This window comes from Vombatus ursinus, unplaced genomic scaffold (genome assembly GCF_900497805.2).
Source record: "Vombatus ursinus unplaced genomic scaffold, bare-nosed wombat genome assembly UNPS02005459.1, whole genome shotgun sequence".
NCBI classification, from domain to species: Eukaryota; Metazoa; Chordata; class Mammalia; order Diprotodontia; family Vombatidae; genus Vombatus; species Vombatus ursinus.
This window is the reverse complement of record NW_020945237.1, coordinates 14,240,909-14,260,474: the sequence shown is the minus strand read 5'-3', so window position 1 is coordinate 14,260,474 and position 19,566 is coordinate 14,240,909. Positions and strand designations below refer to the sequence as shown.

The window sequence follows — 19,566 nt, the reverse complement described above, 5'->3', positions numbered from 1 at the left end:
GATGATGCTAGCTAACATTTACGTAGTACCTACTATTTGCCAGGTACTGTGCTAAACACTTTACAAATATTATTTCATTTGATCCTTACAACAACTCTGGGAGAAAGGTACTATTATTATTATCTCCATTTTATAGTTGAGGAAACCAAAACAGAGGAAGGTTAAGTGACTTGCCCAAGGTCACACAAAGTTAGTAAGTATCTGAGGCTGGATTTGAACTCAGGTCTTTACATTGACTCCAGGCCTAGTGCTCTGTCCACTGAACCATCTAGCTGCCTTTATTTCTAGCTAATTGTAGTTACTCCTTATTTTCATAATACATTAATATTTAAAAAGCTCTTTCCCCTAAACATGCCTATGAGGTAGCTAGTAATATTATTCCTATTTTAGAGATTAGCAGGGAATGGGTTAGGTGATTTTCCTGTGGACTCACAGCTAGCAAATATGAGTCAAGATTTAAATTCAGTTCCCTCCTGACTCCTTATGTTTATTACCTTCTTACCTTTATTCCCTCTGAGTATCTCAATCAGTTCTTATTCTGTTTTTTTAGTTATAGGCTTTCATTTCTTATACACTTAGAAAAGCTTGGAACTACATTTTTCACAAACAATTAAGTGCATTGTCAATATTTTTTGCCAAGCCTGGTGTGTTTGAGTTTTGACAACAAAGCTTCTTTATTTTCCATCCTCTTTTGGGTACCAGCTACATCACTGTCAACACTGATGTAAGGATTGTACTTACCCTGGCGAAACAAACAGAAGGTCCTGCTTTGCACTGATCAATTTATTTTTGGTAGCGACTGACACCATGTTCTTGAGAAAAGAGAAGGAGCCTTCATGGAGTGTTCTGATAGCAAGCAGCCTTTCAATATCTCATGGTGCAGGGGAAGTCAGGGCTTCTGTTCGACTGTCAGGCTGGATGCCTGGTTTATTTGTTCTCCTTATTTGGGGTTGACATGAATATATCAGTTCATATGCCTTTTAGATTTTTTTTTAACCATGACAGTTTATTAAGTCATTGCTTCATGAAGAATTAATCAATGTAGAGTTATAGTCTTTGTGTTTTATAGGTAATATATTTGCTTACTTTCTTACTACTGTAATAAGGATTTTAACAGACTCTTAAGATACATGTATTGTTTTTTATAGGTTGTCAAGGTGTTTGCCTTCATCAGTTACACTCATTTTGTATTCTATATACACATACACACACTCATGTATTTTATATATATGTGCATGTGTATATTTTATATGTGTGTGTGTATATGTATATGTATATATATATGATATCTCCTCTTTTGTGGTTAAATTGAAATCTTCCTTTTGTAGGGTTTAAAAAATGTACACAATGAGCACAGATGATCTCTGTGTATATTATTTACATATCACGTAGAATTCCATAGATTTGTAATTGAAAGGGTCCTTACAGATCATATAACCATACTTGGTGTCTTTGCCAAGAAAACTCTAAATGGGGTCACAAAGAGTCAGACACAACTGAAACAACTCAACAACAACAACAAATACTTCATATATTATTATTATCACTACTAAATAAAATAGAATTAAATTTGGCATTTCAATATTTTGGGATCTGTGACCTCAGTGAATGAGTACTCCCTCCAATGATTCAGATAGAAAGCCATCTAGCCTGTCTCTTCTGTATAACTCTCATCCATGTCATCCCATAAAGGTACCACAAGGGTCCACCCAATGTGTTAAGAAACCTCCACTAGAATGATCTCTTGACGGTACATGGGTTTCAAAGAAGCATATGGGTTGTCCATCAGTTTTCCCTTGCTATTTTTAATTAATTTTTTTTAAGACTTGAAACAAAGAAAAAAGAGGAAAAAAACTAAAACACATGTTTGTCTTTTCACATGGATTACATTTTGGTGTGGATAGTAAAGTGGATAGTCATTTTGTGGATGAGGAATGGAGGCACAGAGAGACGAATTTTTTTTGCTCAAGATCCAAAAGGTTAAGTGTGGAAGCTAGGTGGCAAAGCAGATAGAACACTGGACTTGGAGTCGGGAAGACCTAAGTTCAAATCCAGTCCTCAGACACTTACAAGCTGAGTGACTGTGGGCAAGTCACTTAACCTCTGATTGCCTCAGTTTTCTTAGCTGTAAGATGGGGATAACACTAGCATTTCCTGCCTAGGGTTGTTGTAAGAATCAAAGGATATAATATTTGTAAAGCACTTAGCACAGTCCCTGGCACATAGTAGATATTTAGTAAATGCTTGTGTGTGTGTGTGTGTGTGTGTGTGTGTGTGTGTGTGTGTATTTTCTTTAAGTAATTGGCTGATCTGGTCTTCCCTAGATCCTTTCGCTCCAAATCCATCAGTCTTTCTGCTTCATCCTGATAACTGTACTTACATTTTTCACATGATATGAAAAAAAGCATATGTGACTTAATACAAAACATTGTAGGCAGAGGGTAAATACTAACAATGACAAGGGTAAAATGGGCCAGAATTAATCTGCTGCCCTGTTTGGGAATGGGATGTATGAATAGGTTGGGTCAGGTGGAAGATCAGACCTTGATATTAAAATTCTACCATAGTAAATGAGAGACCTGAATACCTAACCTAAAAAGGCTTTTACCACGTCCTGAGGGTTAACCAGCCCCAGAGCTCCATCGATAACAAAAATGAACAAATGGGATGGAAAAAAGGGGGGAGAGAAATTCAGAAGCCTAAAGCTAAAATGTTTTTCTATTAGCCAAAACTAACAGAGAGTCAATCAAAATTAATAATTTTACAAGCATGAAGGAAATTTGTAGGAAATTTTTATTCATTTTATAAAGATTTGATTTACACATGACTTTCCAGGAACATATTTACGATGGAGCCTAAGGTGTTTATGTAATTATCTCTTAGAAAAATAAATTCAGCAACCCATATGAAATACATGCCTGTGTCTTAGAATAGTCTGATTTACATGGACAGAAGGTTTAATAAAAGTAATTAAGAATATTCTTACAGGGTTGCCTACATCATGAAGATTAATCACTTAGCAAATCATTCTGAAATGGCTCCTTCATAGAACCTGTACAGGGAGTGAGATGATTTTTAAAATTCACTAGCATTTATGGAGACAGTTGGTGGCTCAAGGGATAGGATGCCAGGCTTAAAGTCAGAAAGACCTGAGTTCAGATTTGGCCTCAGACACTCACTAGCTGTGACCCTGGGTAAGTCACTTAACCTCTGTTTGCCTTAATCCATTAAAGAAGGAAATGGTAAACCACTCTATTATTCTTGCTAAGAAAAACCCATATGGGGTTATGATGGGTATTGGACATGAATGAACAACTGAACAACAACAATAACATTAATGAGAAGTCATTTAATGAGTTTCATGTTGTTGTTGTCGAATAATTTTTAGTCATGTCCTACTCTTTGTGACCCCCTTTGGGGTTTTCTTTGCAAAGATACTGGAGTGATTTGCCATTTCCTTCTCCAGCTCATTTTACAGATGAGAAAACTGAGGCAAACAGGATTAAGTGACTTGCCCAGGGTCACAACAGCTAGTAAGTGTCGAGGCCTGATTTGAACTCAGGAAGATGAGTCCAGGACCGCACCACCTAGCTGCCCATGAGTTTCATATTGCACTAGAATTTAGACCACATTTTATTGCTGATGTTTTTATTATATTTTGTGAGATGTGCCCAAATCGTATAGGAGAGATACCACTAGGAATAAAAGTTTGTCTTGGTAGAAATTTAATAATTGGATTATATGCCTTCAACACTAACGGGATCACTTTGATTCTTCAACGTTTCTATGATTTCATTGATGTGAGCACTCTTTTCACAGGCATAAGTAAAAACCCCTTCTCTCATTCAGCTCTTGTCCATGTACTTCCATGAATCTACCCAGTTTACCAAAGGATTTTTCCCAGTTCTCTTGCCAGATACCAGTATAATATTGAAGCGGTGCCCCGGTCATTCCTGGCTCGTGCCCACGACCAGCCCACTTTCTTCTCTGCTCACACATCATTCGGATGTTATCATTTATGCCGCTTCTCTCACACACTCCCCTCTTCCAGACTTCCCTGTGACTATCAAGGGCACCAGCATCTTTTCAGTTGTCTAGTTGTGTCACCTCACAGTCATCCTCCCCTGCTCACTGTCGCTACGCATATCCAACCCTTGCCCGATCTTGTCATACCTCTCTTCAAGCAAATCTGATGTGTAACCAGTTCTGTTCACTCACACAGCTGCAAACCCAACCCAGGCCCTCATCACCTTTTATCTGAACTTCTGTAACAGCCTTCTGATTGGTTTACCTGATCCAACTCTCTCCCTGCTCTACTCTCTCTTCCACTCAGGTACCAAGGGGATCTTAGGTCTGACCAGGTCACCTCCCTGCCCAGTGAGTTCTGGTGGCTCTTTCTTACCTTTAGGATCAAATAGAAACTACTTCATAACCTTGCCCCTTCTTACCTTTCCAATTATCTCCAGCTGTACTGGCCTAATGGCCATTCCTTCACCATGACCTGTCATCTCCCACCTCTGTGCCTGGAATGTTTTCCTCCTCACCTCATCACTTGGTTTCTCTGACTTCTGCAGGAGAGTTTTCCTGTTTCCCCTGCCACCTAGTGATTTCCCCTCTCAGATCATCTGTTTACTTTGCTTATGGCTTGTATGTCCGTAGTTATTTTCATGTTGTCTGCCTCCTTCAAATGTGAGCTCCCCGAGGGCAGGGACTGTTACTACTTTTCTTTTTATCCCCAGCATTTAGCACAGTGCCTGCCTGGCTCATAGTCAGTAATTAATACGTGCTTGTTGACTAATTACACTTTGTGATTGGTAATGTTATTACAGACTGCTCGTATCCACCATGTGTCCCTCCACTGTCCCTTTTCAACTTTTGGAGACTATAGTATTCTGTAACTTTCACTTATACAGTGTCAGTAAAAGAATATTTTCCTTAGAAAAGTGGAGCTTTGTTTCAAAGATAAGCTTGGGGTAGATAATAATGCTGTTCAGTGTCCGAAGCTTAACAAGCCTGTTCTCCTGCTCGATTCGGGACCAAGGTTCATTGTCATCCATAGTGTCTGCCCAAGACAAGGGAACTGAAGAACTGATTTATATGTAATTACATGTATACACAATATATTATTGATATGTAATATACAATACACAATCATATGTGTATCTGTGCATATATACATATATACATATGCGTGTGTTATATACATGCATATGTACATACACACATACATACATACATACACACACACATCCATCCAACTCCCTGTCACAGTGTGGACAATTGACATCCTTTTTCATTGGCTTTTCCCTCTGTGTGTAGTTAGGCCAAACTTTTTTGAGTGACTGATTCTTGTTTAGGATCAGTGTCCCAGGGTTTTATAAAATCAGTACGATGTCATTTGCTAACAGAAACAAATCACACAAGGGTTCTTAAATTTTTTTGTGGCTTAAATTCCAGAGTTCCCAGGTCAAGGAGAAAATATTACAAGAAGCCAGAAAGAAACAATTCAAGTATTGTGGAAACACAATCAGAACAACACAAGATTTAGCCACTTCTACATTAAGGGACCACAGGGCATGGAATATAATATTACACAGGGCAAAGGAGATAGGATTACAACCAAGAATCACCTACCCAGCAAAACTGAGTATAATCCTGCAGGGGAAAAAATGGTAATTCAGTGAAATAGAGGACTTTCAAGCATTCTTGATGAAAAGACCAGAGCTGAATAGAAAATTTGACTTTCCAAAGAAGACTCAAATAGAACATGAAGAGGTAAACAGGAAAGAGAAATCATAAGAGACTTATTAAGGTTGAACTGTTTACATTCCTGCATGGAAAGATGATATTTGTAACTCATGAGACCTTTGTCAGTATTAGGGTAGTTGGAGGGGAAAAATTATATGTATGTATATAGATATATGTTTGTATGTATATTGTATAATATATGTATATTATATGTATGTATATAGATAGATAGATGGATAGATAGATAGATAGAGGGCACAGGGTGAGTTGAAGATGAAGGGGTCACACCTGGAGAGTAAAATTAAGGGGTGAGACAGGATTATACTAGGAGAAGGAGAAAGGGAAATGTAGAATGGGGTAAATTATCTCACAAAAAAAAAAACAGAAAAGAAAAGGCTCTTACAGTGGAGGGGAACCAGGGGAAGGTGAGAGGAAATGAGTGAATCTTATTCTCATAGGATTTGACTTAAGGAAGGTATAACATACACACTCAATTGGGTGTGGAAATCTGTCTTACCCTACAGGAAAATAGGAGGGGAAGGGGGCAAGAGAGTAAGGGGATGATAGGAGGGCAGATTGGGAAAGGGGGTAATCAGAAGCAAATGCTTCTGAGGAGGGACAGGGTCAAAAGAAAGAATAGAATAAATGGGGGGGGTGGGATAGGATTAAGGGAAATAGAGTTAGTTTTTCACAGCATGTCTACTATGAAAGTGTTTTGCGTAACTGCACATGTATGGTCTATATTGAGTTGCTTGCCTTTTCAATGAGGGCGGGTGGGGAGGTAGGAAGGGAGAAAATTTGGAACCCAAAGTTTAAAAAACACATGTTTAAAAAAAATGTTTCCACATGCAACTGGGAAATAAGAAATACAGGAAATGGGGTACAGAAATCTATCCTGCCCTACAGGAAAATAGAAGGGGAAGGGGGGGAGAGATAGCAGAGAAAGCAGACTAGGGGAAGGGGTATTCAGAATGCATGCCATCTTGGGGTGGGGGGGAGGGGTGAGATGGGGTGAAAGTTTAGAACTCAAAATCTTGTGGAAGTAAATGTTGAAAACTAAAAATAAAAAAAAAAGAAAAGAAAAAAAAATTTTTGTGGCTTAAACCCTGAAATCCTTCTCAGAATAATGTTTTTGAATGTATAAAATGAAATACATAGGAGTATAAAGCAAACCAATTGTATTGAAATGTGCTCATCAAGATATAAAAAAAAAAGTTCATGGACTCCAGATTAAGAGCCTCTAATCTAGAAGATCTCTGTATCTAGACTTTTCTGTTTGAACTCTGAGCGGGATATCCTCCATGTTTATTGACTAATTGACTATTGTTATTGTTATTCTTTTGCAAAGAATCTAGTATGACCCTGACACGTTATCTATGCTTATGTACCCAAAAAGGATTTAATGTTCAATAATCCAGCTGAAAATATAGGAGGAAAAGCCTTGATGACGGAAAGACGAACTTCTGAAAGTCAGTCATTTTTTAGCTCTTTCATCTTCTTGTGAAGATACTCAGATCTTTCAGTGGATGTTCCTAATGTGAAATTTGATTTATTTTGTAGTTATCTCTGTGTGTTGTGTTTTTGCCAGTGGTGTCTCAATAAATCTATAAAAGTATTTACTATGTATATATTTATTTATTCCATTTCTTGGCCTTTTGAGGTCTTCCTTTGGTGTTGGCTTTAGTATCCCATCAAGTTAAATAGCTCTGTAGAAAACAAGTGCAGATTGTTGTTATTGCTAATCCTTTTTCTGAAGAGGACCAGTGACATCACGGGGTGATGTCTTGATTGGAACATGAATTGGATTTAAGTGAGGCAGAGTCGTGTGAAGTCGTCAGCCTCACTCTCTCTTCCAGAGTCATCAAAGTCCAGGGGCAAGAGAAAAGTCGAGGTGATTGGTGATGGCTCAGGAGGTAATGGATGGTCTTGGCATCTTAGATGTGTGAACGAGCTTTAAGCACTCCACAGTGCCTGCTTCACTCACCTTCATGGCTGTTGGAACAAATTGTCTTCATTGTCTCATTCTGCTGGCGGAAGTCTTCACATGCTTGGGGTAGACATCCTCCTAACTCACCAGTGGTTTTGAGGCCTGCCAGTGACCCTCCACCTGGTTTAGCCCCTCTCCCAAGACAGTTTTTTCAGGGTGTGCTACAGCTTCTTGGAGTCACAGGTGAGAGTTGGATGACAGGTGGCCACCAGATGTGGAGGAGCAACCCTGAAAAGGACTCAGCCAACCCTCACCCCAGAGATGCTAGTCCTCCCTGAACACCCCATACATCCCATATGCAGATTAAATATTCTGAATGATGGCGATTTTCCTCCCGACTACTTATGGCCTGGGAAGCTTTATCAAGAAGTGAGTTTAATGTAATCAGAGTACTTGGGCTTGTTCTAAAGTAGAGATAGGGATAGGGATGGAAACTAGACTTGTGGTTTCATTGATGTGAGGAACACTTGGATGAAGGAACTCCTTCCAGCAGTACAGATCGGCCCCTTTCCTGCAACTTAGGGTTGTAAGAGCAGAGGTTCTGAACATTTTAGGGGGTCATGGATCCCTTTAGCAGCCTAGCAAAGCCTATCCAGAATAATGTTTTTAAGTATATATAATATATAGAATTACAAAAGGAATCAATTGAAATACGGTTATCAAAATATTTAAAAACCAAGTTGATGGATCCTAGGGTTAAGTGACTTGCCTAAGGTCATACAGCCAGCTTGTATTTAAACTAATACCTTTTAAATCTTCTCTCCTGGATCCTTCACAGAGCTACTAAAAAGAAAGAATTATACTGAATTTTTACTATTTAAGCACAGCATGGCAGAAAAAGTCCTGGATTTGAAGTCAGAGAACTTGGGTTCAAATCCCAGTTCTACCAGTTTTTACTTGGGTGACCCTGGACCAGGTTACTTAATGTCTGGTTATCAGCTCTTCTATAAAACAAAGGGGATAGACTAAGTGACCACTAAGGTTACCTTCCAGGTCTGAATCTTTAATCCTTGCTCACCCTCTGGTGGAGATGCTAATGAACAGAGAAGGGGGAATTGGGGGGAAAAAAGAGGAAGCGGGGACCATGGCAAAGTAAAATAGCTAGTCTCTGAATTATCAAGATTTAATTCCACTTTGAAATTGGGGAAGACATCATTAATCATGCAGCGCATCGTTGTGATGGAAGATATTACTGTTAAGGAGAGGCAGCAGTAAGACTTTCCTGTCATAGGATGATAAATTTTGAGCTGGAAGGGGATCTTACAGGTCAGCTGATCTAGTAACACTCTTCTTTTACAGGTGAGTAAACATGTATTTACAGAGAAGATGGTAAATGACTTGGCTAAGGTAGTACAGGTTCTAAGTGGCCAAACCAAGGTCAGCACCCAGGTCATCTGGCTCCACATCTAGAGCTCTTCTCTGTACTATGTGGCCGCCCTAAATTGATGTAGTGAAATATTGAATCCAGCAGGTACATGCTCCCTTTGTTATGACACCATTGCTTATGTTAAGTCTTCCTTTCCAGATCTCCAAAATATTTAAGTAATTATCTCTGTAACAGTCTCTTTAATTATAAAGTATATTTTAATTATCTGGCCCCAGAATTTATGTTAACAATTAGTGAGTTCTAATCATGGTTCTTGCATTGATTTTTTTTTTAATGTAATCCTTCAAGCTTTTACAGTACAATAGTAAAATGAATCTGGAAGAGTGTTTATTTGTCTCACAAATTTGCTCTGAGAATTAACCTGTACTGGTAAGGTACTTAAAAGAACAGTGAACGAATCACAATAGTTACATAATTTTGTATTATTGTTCCAGTTATTATAAATAGCATCTTTTTGTGTTTCATGTGCAAAGGAGAGTCTGGAGGTGTTACTCTCAGGCCAAACTTGTACAATCTCCAGTTGATGCTGGATTAACTTCTTTCTTTGACTTGTGCTGTGATATTATTTTGGCTAGGGAAGGAGCTGTTGGCACCAGTAAAAGGATCCTCAGAGTAATTTATGGCAGTGAAAAACCAGAGAGCTAATTGTATGGAAAGGTTTTATAAATCAGCAGTCTGTGCAGTGCAAGAATTAATTGGAGAGTTGGCGGTTGTAATTAAGATTGTTTGGGACTGATTTAAGATTCTCTACAGGTCATCTCCCATTACAATGAAACCCGAGGCACTATTCTGGTTCTTTTGTTATACTAGAATTTGGTTGTCCCAAATATTGCTTTGACTAGGTCATTGCCGAAGGCTTAGCAATCTTTATGTTTACATATACATACATTCATAAAGCTTCTTTGTTAGAATTGTACTTATTTTAAACAGATTTGACCGTGCCTAATTTCCAAGTAGCAGTATCTTCAATACTCAGTGCTGAAATGCTTTATAATATGATTTTAAAACAAAGCTTATTGGGGCTAACAAACTCAGAATTTTTCTTAAATTCTTTACTTCTATCCTTTAAGAATTTGTGGTTTCATTGGTGTGACTATTTCCTACACTGATTAATAAATGTCCTAATGAGTTGCTAGGGCAAAAAAAAAAATTGTCACCTGGTGACCGACCTTCTGGTGATGAGACCCTCTACGCTTAACTCTCTTTTACATTAAGGTTTTTTCCTATTAACTATTAAGCCTTCCTGGTCCCCTAAGTTGTTAGTACTCTTCAGTACTCTTTCTCCTCCATTGTACTCATATGTGTGCATGTTTAACCCCTCCTATAGCTTTTAAAGCCTTTCACAAAGTGGCCCTCTTCCTACATTTCCATTCCGCTTGCTCCCTTCTGTGTTCTCTGTGGTCCAGTCCTACTGACCTCCTGGTGGTTTCTCTCTATCTTCCATCACTATACTTTTGTATTGGCCAACCACTATCCCTGGAATGCTCTGCTGCCCCCAGGAATCCCGTGTTTCCTTGGAGACTCTGCCAAAGTGACATGTATTTGGGGAAATCTTTCCTGGTGCCCTCAGCTTGTATTTGATTTGTACATGCCTTAAAGATGCTTCTATTTGTTAATGTTGTCTCCACCATTAGAATGTCAGCTTACTGAGAGTAGGGACTATTTTGGTGTTTGTATCTCCAGTGTTTAGTACAATGTCTAGCACAGAGTAGGCACCACCCAAGTGCTTGATGATTGGTTGAGGGCAGTGACCCTGTAGTTCTTTTGACTTAGTGCCCCTTGTACCTCTATACTTGTACCTTGTACATAATATATCCTTGTAGAATTAAATTGCAAGGGTCTATTTTACATTTTAGAGGAAACCCCAGGTTGTTCTTCAGGCATCTTCTTTTGTCACCAAAGAAGTCTTTACTTTTCATTTTGTCCCAGGAGAGAAGGTTGGCATGAGGGTGAAGAGTAGGCCTGTGCCTTGTAGAAAGGGGAATGGTGGGGATATTCAGGGTGGAGAAAGCTGAAATATTGTGAATCAAACCAGTCAAGTAGTGGGGGGTGGAAGGGAGGGAGGGGAAAAGTGGAATTCCAACTGCCTAGTGAGGAATGGAGCCCACTTAAGCTGGGCTTAATTAGGGCCATTTAACAGAAAGAACTCTCTTGGTTTTGGAAACCTTGATTCTAGAGATTAAACTGTAGGCTCTTCTTACTCAAACCAGAGTTCAAAGGGTAACCAAATCCCAGGGGCCAGGCCGAAGTTAGTAGTGGTATTCTTAACAATCCCTCAAACTTGGGAAATCAGCCTAGAGTAAATGAGTGAGAGTGAACACATTCCACAAAGGGGAAAAGGATCCTGGGTGTCAGCCAAACAATTGTTATACCTGAGAGGGTGACTTGTTTGTTTGTTTTAGAATGTTAATTCCTTGAGAGGAGGAGGGGTTGTTTCATTTTTTTGTTTTTGTATTGTCAGTGTCTGGCTCACAGGAGGCACTTATTTTAATCAATTGGTTAGTGATAACGCCCTTCCTCATTCTGCCAAAGGGATGATGCCAGGGGGAGCTACTGCTAGGGGGGAAGGGTTGTCATCATCTCTTTTTTTTTCCTTCCATTGTCTTTTGCGATGTCCAGACCTGTCACTATACCCTGGCACTGGTGAGGAAGACAAGAATCAAAGATCTGTTTTGGGGAGTGTTAATGTATGGGGCTCAGGAGGCAGCTGCATGGGTATGTGTGGTAGCACCGGGAAAGGAGAATAGGGGAGGAAAACCAAACCCTAAGAGTAGCAGCAGGGGGAAGAGGAGAATTCCTAAAGCCACCTGGCCAGTGAGGGACATACATGAGGATGAAATAGGAAGCAACGTTCTAAGCAATGATAACTACCGTGGAATGTTTATCTCTTTCCCTTCTAGATCAATGAACTGAGCCACGTTCAAATCCCTGTAATGCTCATGCCAGATGATTTCAAAGCTTACTCCAAGATAAAGGTGGACAATCACCTTTTTAACAAGTAAGTTCGATGACCACTTTTCTCTTGTGCTAGTAGAGTTCCTGGGAGTTCAGTTTTTATGAAGTTTTAAAAACTCCATTATTTTTCAATGGGTAGGAGTAAAGTTTTGCTGATTAAGTTAATCTTGTGATAAACACAACCATCTGTTCTGTTCAAAAAAGTAACAGCAGGGCCTACTGGGTAGTATCCTTTTGCCATATGGCATATTGTTCTCTGTGAATATTTTACATGTTAAAAGTGAAATTCTCATTATAATGGGAATTTTTTTTAAAGGATGCAAATTATTTGGATTTTGGAAGAAATATAAACTTACATTCAACAATGTGCATCCTTAAAAGGGATTCATTTTGCACAAAAATTAAGAGGATTTATTTTGCTGATGAATAAAAGGATGGTATGTATTTCTGTGAAACTTAATAGGAGGTTGTATAAAGCACTAAAAATATTACTCTTGTCTATGTGAACTTAAATGAAAAAATTTCTAAATAAAAACATTGTCCTGAGTGAAACAGGTGAGTCAGTCCTTATCACAATATATTTTGGAGGCTGGGCTTTGAAGAGTTAGAAGGGTGAAAGAAAGTCTTAGTTCACTGTTTGGTTATCTGAATTGAATTGGGAAAGTAGTGAAAAAAAAAAACATTCAGTATTTGAAGTTAGTGTGGGAGGATAGTCTTATTGTTTTTTCGGAGGGCTATAATTCAGTCCTACCACTTGTGAGTAACTGAAAATGGTCCAGAAATGTCCTTCACAACTTCCCCCCGCTGTCCTCTACTTTTCTTCCCCTAATTTCGTTCCTTTCCTCTTTCTCTTCCACTTCTTCCTTTCCCCTTCACCTCTTCTTTCCTTCCTTCTCATGACTTCTCCACTTTCTAAAGCATGAATCCGAAAACTGATGGGCAGGCATGGTGGAGATTAAGGGAGGTCTACGTTGTCAGAGTGATGAAGGAGAAAAACCAATACCATTTGTCCTTAAGTACCGCATGTAAAATATATACTAGAACAGCCCATCAGGAAATTTTAGTATGATTAGGAGAAGCAGTGCAAAGAATGTTGGGTTTATAGTTAAATCCTAAATTTGAGACCCAACTCTGATACTTAGCACTTGTGTCTTCCTGGGTGAATTATCCAGCCTCTCAGAACCTCAGTTTCTTTAACTATAAAATGAAGCTAATGATACCTCTAGTGCCCGTCTCATAAAGCTGATGGAACTATCAAGTGGGATGAATGTGTTTGTAAAATGCCTTACAGACTTTATAAAACTATATAAACATTAGCTGCTATGTGTGCCTTTGCATCTCATTTTATGGTATTACAATTTCAGAGAAAACATGCCGAGTCATTTCAAATTTAAGGAATATTGCCCAATGGTTTTCCGCAACCTGAGAGAAAGGTTTGGAATTGATGATCAGGATTTTCAGGTGAGTTATAGCACTTTTACGCTTTGCTTGGGATGGTTAGTCTCAAGTCCCCTGGAGCCCTGAGGAGGAAGGAAAAGGTCCTATTTTAAAAATGCTTATAGTTCAGCTCTGGTTCACATCAAGTTGTTAGTTACTAACTGTAAAGAAAGACTTAGCGTATACTGGAGATCCAGGCCCATTTGTTTAAATAATTGTGTTTGAAGAGGTGAAGCTGCCACAGTAAAAATACTCAGTTTTTAGGTACCAGCTGCCCCTGGAAATTGCGGTCCAACATGGTGATATCAAACTTGGATAGAAACTAGACTGTATGGGTCCCTGTGGGCCACATGTTGGCTTAGAACTCCATGTTATTAACATCATCTGTGTTCTGTTGTATTTTTATGTATTTTGTTAAGTATTTATTTCCAAATTACATTTTCATCTGGTTCAGGCCACAATCAGGTGTGCCTTGGGTTTGACAGTTCTGGTCCAGCACACTAACTGAGGGCTCAGTCACAAAACCAGGTTCTACCGGAACCTCAATGTTCTTATCTGTAAAATGGGTTGGATTGTCTGGCCTTCCAGTTCTAGATGTGATCCTGTAATCCTGTGTTTATAGAATGGTGATAATAGTACCATCTCATTATGTTATTTTGAGGAAATCAGTTTATAACCTATAAAGCCCTCTATGAGAATGGAATAGTGGGTAGAGATCTGTCTTTTCAAGTCAAAAAGACTTGATTTCTAGTCCTGTTTCTGACACAGACTGGCTTTGTGACAAGTCACTTGAATTCTCAGTGCCCCAAATAACTTTATAAACTTTGGAGAGATAGTTTCTTCTCTGGGAGTCCTTCCCAAGCCCACTGTTGTCATTGTTCAGTTGCATCCTACTCTCCGTGATGCCATTTGGGGTTTTCTTGGTAAAGATACTGGAGTGGTTTGCCATTTCCTTCTCCAGTTCATTTTACAGATGAGGAAACTGAGGCAAACAGGTTGAAGTGACATGCCCAGGATCACGAAGCTAGTAAGGGTCTGAGGGAGATTTGAGCTGAGGAAGACGAGTCTTCCTTACTCTAGGCCCATGTAAATGCCCCAAGCCCCTTTTCCTCTCTCCAAATCACTGTATACATGTGAACTCATTATTTTCATAAGAGAATGTAGAGAGAGGGAGCATGGTTTAGTGCTGTTCTTGGAGACAGGAACAAATCTTGCTGGTGTCACACTTACTGCTCATCAGACTTCTCATTAAGAGACTTCACGGTACATTGGAAAGAGCAACAGGTGGAGTCAGAAGACCCATGTTCATATCTTACTTCTGCCACTCCACTTGTGTGACCTTCAGCAGGAGAGGGAACCTCTCTGGGGCTCTATTTCTCATCTATAAAATGAGAGGGTGGCCTAGAGGGCTCTAAGGTTCTTCTGAGTCTGAAAGCCACGACCCCCAGGACCCCTGCACCAGACCACTCCCAAAGACCATAATCTTCAGACCAGTGGCCAGATTAGATAAGAGGAGAGAGTGTTCCACCCAGGACTCTGCCTTCTCTCCCTCTACCCTCAGTGGAGGAGGGAACACAAAGACTTTAGAATTAATTTCATTCGTAAAGAAGTCATGTCTTCCCTTGAAATAACTCACTTGAAGAAGGCGATGTAATCTGGTCATGTGGCATTAAAGAATCACAATGTAATGGAGCCTGCATCAAGGTCTCAAGTATTAAAAGGTTTGATCAAGTGTCAGAAGGGAACCCATCAGACCCATTTGGCCGCTCTTGCTTCAGCCTGGTGTTGCCCTGTTGTCCCTATGAAGAGTCCTAGAAATAGCCAGCCCTTTGGTTGCCTTGCCAGCATCTGGGTTATTTTTATACAGATGGTGTGGGGGATGGTGAGTAGGTGAGCATGGACCCTGAAAGGGGGTTGGACCAGTAGGTGATTCCACAGCCCTGGTATCTGGGACTTACATCCAGTCCTGAGGCTTTAAGTAATAGCATAGTCCCTTCACCGTCAGCAAGCTGCTAATGCAATAAGAAGACGTCCCAAATGGCATTGAAGGATGTTTGTTTGCAGGACATTGGCAGATATTTAAATTTCTTTTCTAACCTCATTTTGTGAGTAGGTATTTTTGTAGCTACAAGGAATAATGTGAAGTTAATTATCGCTCTATACATGAGACCTTTAGTAATCAAAGTGAGGGTTCTGGCAGTGCTGTACATTTCATACACACTGGCTTCACTGTAGAGGTTAGGAAGAAAATGAGTGTTTTCTCTTCAGAGAGAGAGAGAAATGAAAGGGAATAAAAGAATAAACTGTCATACTGCTTCTTGGACAAATGAACCTTGCTTCCTTAATAAGCAGAGCCACATTTAGATCTCTGCCTTAAGTGTCATCCGTAACTTGTTTGGTTATTTATTGTCCTTTTAGTTGCATATTTTTCTTTTACTGAGAACAGCCGTTCAGAATTTGCAAAATGTTTTTTTTTCCTTTGCTGATTTGCTGTTTACCCATTTGTCAAGCACTTACGTTTCTCCCAGTCTAAGAAAGTGAAGATGCTTTGCTTTGTTGATTGAGATGTTTGTTTGCTGAAGAGTCAGCAGTAGAAAGAGAAGGCTCTTGGGTAGAGGACTCTCTCCTTGGTCCTGGGTGTACCACAACAAAAAGGGTGCTACTGCTGAGTAGTGGAGAGAATGCTGGATTTGTCATTAGAAGGCCTGGATTCTGATATCGGCTCTGATCTGCCTACTGCTTGTTTAAAGTCCCTTAACCTGCTGGAGTTATGGTTTCCTCATCTGAAAAATGTAAACAATAATGTTGGAAAGTACCTTCTTTCCAGAGTAGTTATGAGAGAAAATGTCCTTTGCAAATTTTGGTCTTATATAAAAGTGAGTTCTTATTACTCATTTATAGTGCTGGGGTCCCGGGTTGAGAGTTTTTAAAAAGTGACCATGTTCTATCCCCAGGGTTGATTGATGGTTGTTTTTTCCTGTTGAAGGGGCCTGGCATTGATTACCACTTTCTCATACTGCCAGCCAAATTCATAAAAATGCTTAAAAGCCAAGTACTTGGGATTACTGCGGAAGCCAAACACCAGATACATTGTCTGCAAGGAGAATGGCTGGCTGAAGGCATAAAGTCCTTCAAATCTCATCAGTAGCTTTGCAGCTTGAAGTAAGGTTCCTAGATTTCATCGGTATAGGCATTCCCTCCACCAACAGAGGTCCAAACCTCTCAATGCCTTCCTTAGTAAAAAGCCATTATGACTTGCTGTAGCCTCCCAAAGTTGTGTCTTGAGGTCTGACCTGGTAATAAGCCTCTATGATTTTAGCCCTAAGTAATGGGCCATCCTGCCTCTTGACCTTGCTTGAAGCCTTTCCAGCTAGGTCGGACCTGCCAGAACTTGAGTTCTGCCATTGGAACTGATGGGTGCCTAGAGTCACTTCCTTGCCATGATGGAGAAGGAAGGAAAAGATTTTTCTAATATATTCAAAATGGAAAAACCTTGTTTCATGTGAATTTCTTCTCCCTGGTCAATGGACAAGACTCATTAAGTACCTTTATTTTGTGCCAGAGACTCTGCTAGATGCTGGAATAACAAAATAAAAAGTGGCCCATTCCCTGCCATTAAGCAGCTTACATCTGGGAAGAAGGGGTAAAGGAGGAGGAGAATATAATGTGTTTAGAGATAAATAAATACAGATATATGCAAAACGAATACACATATACTGATTGGGATAGCACTAACAACTGGGAAAAGAGGAAGGGCCTCTTGAAGGTGACAATACATGAGCTAAGGTTTAAAGGGAAGAAGGACTTTCAAGAGGTGGATGAGACAGAGCATTCCACTCATGCAGGGTACAGACTATACAAAGGTACAGAGGTGGAAAATTATTCCATGATCCTCTATGGCCAGCAGACCCTTCTCCCTTGTGCTTATTTCACCCAGCTACCTCCTTTCCTCCTTACTATCTCTGCTTTGTGGAAAGAACCAGGAATCATGCTCTTTCTGGGCTGGGTTGACTGCTAGCAACCTCGCCATATTGGGAGGAGAATATGCCACCAATGTTGCCCAGTGATGTCCCTGAAGCAGACCAGGCCTATCACCCCTTGCACAAAAAACTAGTTTTCCTCTCCCTGCCTTAATGTCAAAACTTTGTTGCTCAAATTCTTTAGAAACTGGCTCTTAAATCTCTCATATAACTATAAAAACAAAAGCAGTAGACAGAAGGTTTACACTTCACCTTCAGGCCAGCAAACAAAATTCATTGAGTATCTACTGTGTGCAGATCGTTGTATGGACAGAGACTCAAAGCTTAGGATCTATATAGAACCTTGTAGAGACAATTAACACAGACAGAAGTGAGCTAAAAAAAAAAAAGATTCAGAAATGTCCAGTAAAGTTGATCATGAAGCATTTCTAAGCCCTTAAAAAGTGCCATGCAATACTAAGCACTAAAAAATGGGTGAAAGCAGCCCCTGACCATGCTGGCTACAGGATTGGGTTAGGCATCACAAAGGATATAGGATTTGAGTTTGTGCAGAATGGCTCTAGGGAACAGAACTGGGTGCTGAGGGTGCAAGTTGCCAAGAGGCTTATTGGGAAGAAAGACCCCTTCACAATGAGAGCTTCCTAAAAGTGGAATAAGCTGCCTTGGGAGGCTTTGGGCTTCCCTGTCTTCAGAGTTCTTCAAGGATTCGTTGAGGGCTACATTGTTCTTGTCAAGATATGGGTGGGAGGCCGGCATCCGCTCGGGTCTTTTCCGGCTTTGGTGCTGATTCATTGAAGGATGGGTAGTAACTTAACTAATTGAAAGAAGGAAGGGCCTTCCAGGCTTAGGGAACTGGAAGCATAAGACATGGAGGTAGGTAAGCACAGGATGTGTATGTAGTGAAGAGTATGCAGCAATACTGGACAGGTTCAACGGTGCCAGATTATGCTGGGGTAAGGAGTTTAAACTTTACCCATTAGGCCGTGGGGAGCCATGAAGAGATTCAGGAGCAGGCAAATGACAAGACCAGATCAGCAGATCTCAAAGATGTTCTAGTTCTAGTGTTTTTTGTTTGTTTGATTTTTTTTTCAATAATAGGCATATAAGGAGGTTTTACAAAGTGAACCGATGAAATCTTAACTTTATCTGAACTGTGAAGTTAAACATAGTAGCTATCATGCTCTCGGTGCCATCTCATAGACTCACTTAGGCATTGGAAACAGCTGTGCTGTTGAAATAAGAAAATGCCGGCCAAGCTGCTGAGATAGTCCCTGCTTCATGGACTAGTACCATGATTTTCACTTACCGCCTCTAATGTGAATACCATTTAATGTCTCTACAGATGTTTTGCCTCTGCACACTGATGGAGGGTAAAAGGAAGTGTGCACTCATGAGGATGTGGGCATGTTGGCTTTCTTTCTTCAAGTCTGCAAGAGAGCCAACATTGAGGTTTGGGCTTCTTGCTCAAAAGAGAACTTTGATCAAAATTTTGAACTTGAAATTTGCAAGGGGGGAGGGGAAAATTTCCACCAAAGCCTTTGAAGTAAATCATTCCTGAAACAATTGAAAAAGAAAGATTTGTAGGAAGTTGGAAAGAATGACCTCTCTCTTATCCAAACACTTTAATTGCATGTAAGATGTTTTATGAAAATGGCCTCTATGACTTAAAAAGGAGAAATAGAATAAGCAGAAAATGTCTTTGAACTCTGCACAGAATCTATTTGCCTTTTTAAAGGAAATCAGCTTCTCCCCTGCTCACCACCACCACCCACACATTTTCCTCCTAGGCCTCCACAGCCCCTGGTTTTAAAAGAATAGTGTTAAAAGTCCTATTTGAACACTCTCTTTGGAGTTCCTGTTGCTTTCAACCCGGTTATAAATAATTAAAATAAGGTCCTTTTTATACTTCTAATAATAACTGCTCTCCTACATAGAGATCAAGATCAGATACCATATAGCTGAATTTCCTAAAATTGCTCAAATTGGTTACTGAAATAATGAGGTGTAATTTAATTTACCCCCCTATTTTTACTAAAAACAAAACTATAGAAGTTGATATTTAAGTAAGAAGT

General features: G+C 39.8%; 1 protein-coding gene across 1 annotated transcript in view; it reads left to right on the top strand.

Annotated features, from left to right (window-relative positions):
* PIP4K2A (phosphatidylinositol-5-phosphate 4-kinase type 2 alpha) overlaps window positions 1–19,566 on the top strand; it is a 204,204-nt gene that overhangs the window by 95,041 nt on the left and 89,597 nt on the right. The window contains exons 2-3 of the mRNA XM_027847829.1: window positions 12,023–12,120; window positions 13,442–13,538. Coding sequence (XP_027703630.1) covers window positions 12,023–12,120; window positions 13,442–13,538 — 195 coding nt within the window. The remainder of the gene's footprint in view (window positions 1–12,022; window positions 12,121–13,441; window positions 13,539–19,566) is intronic.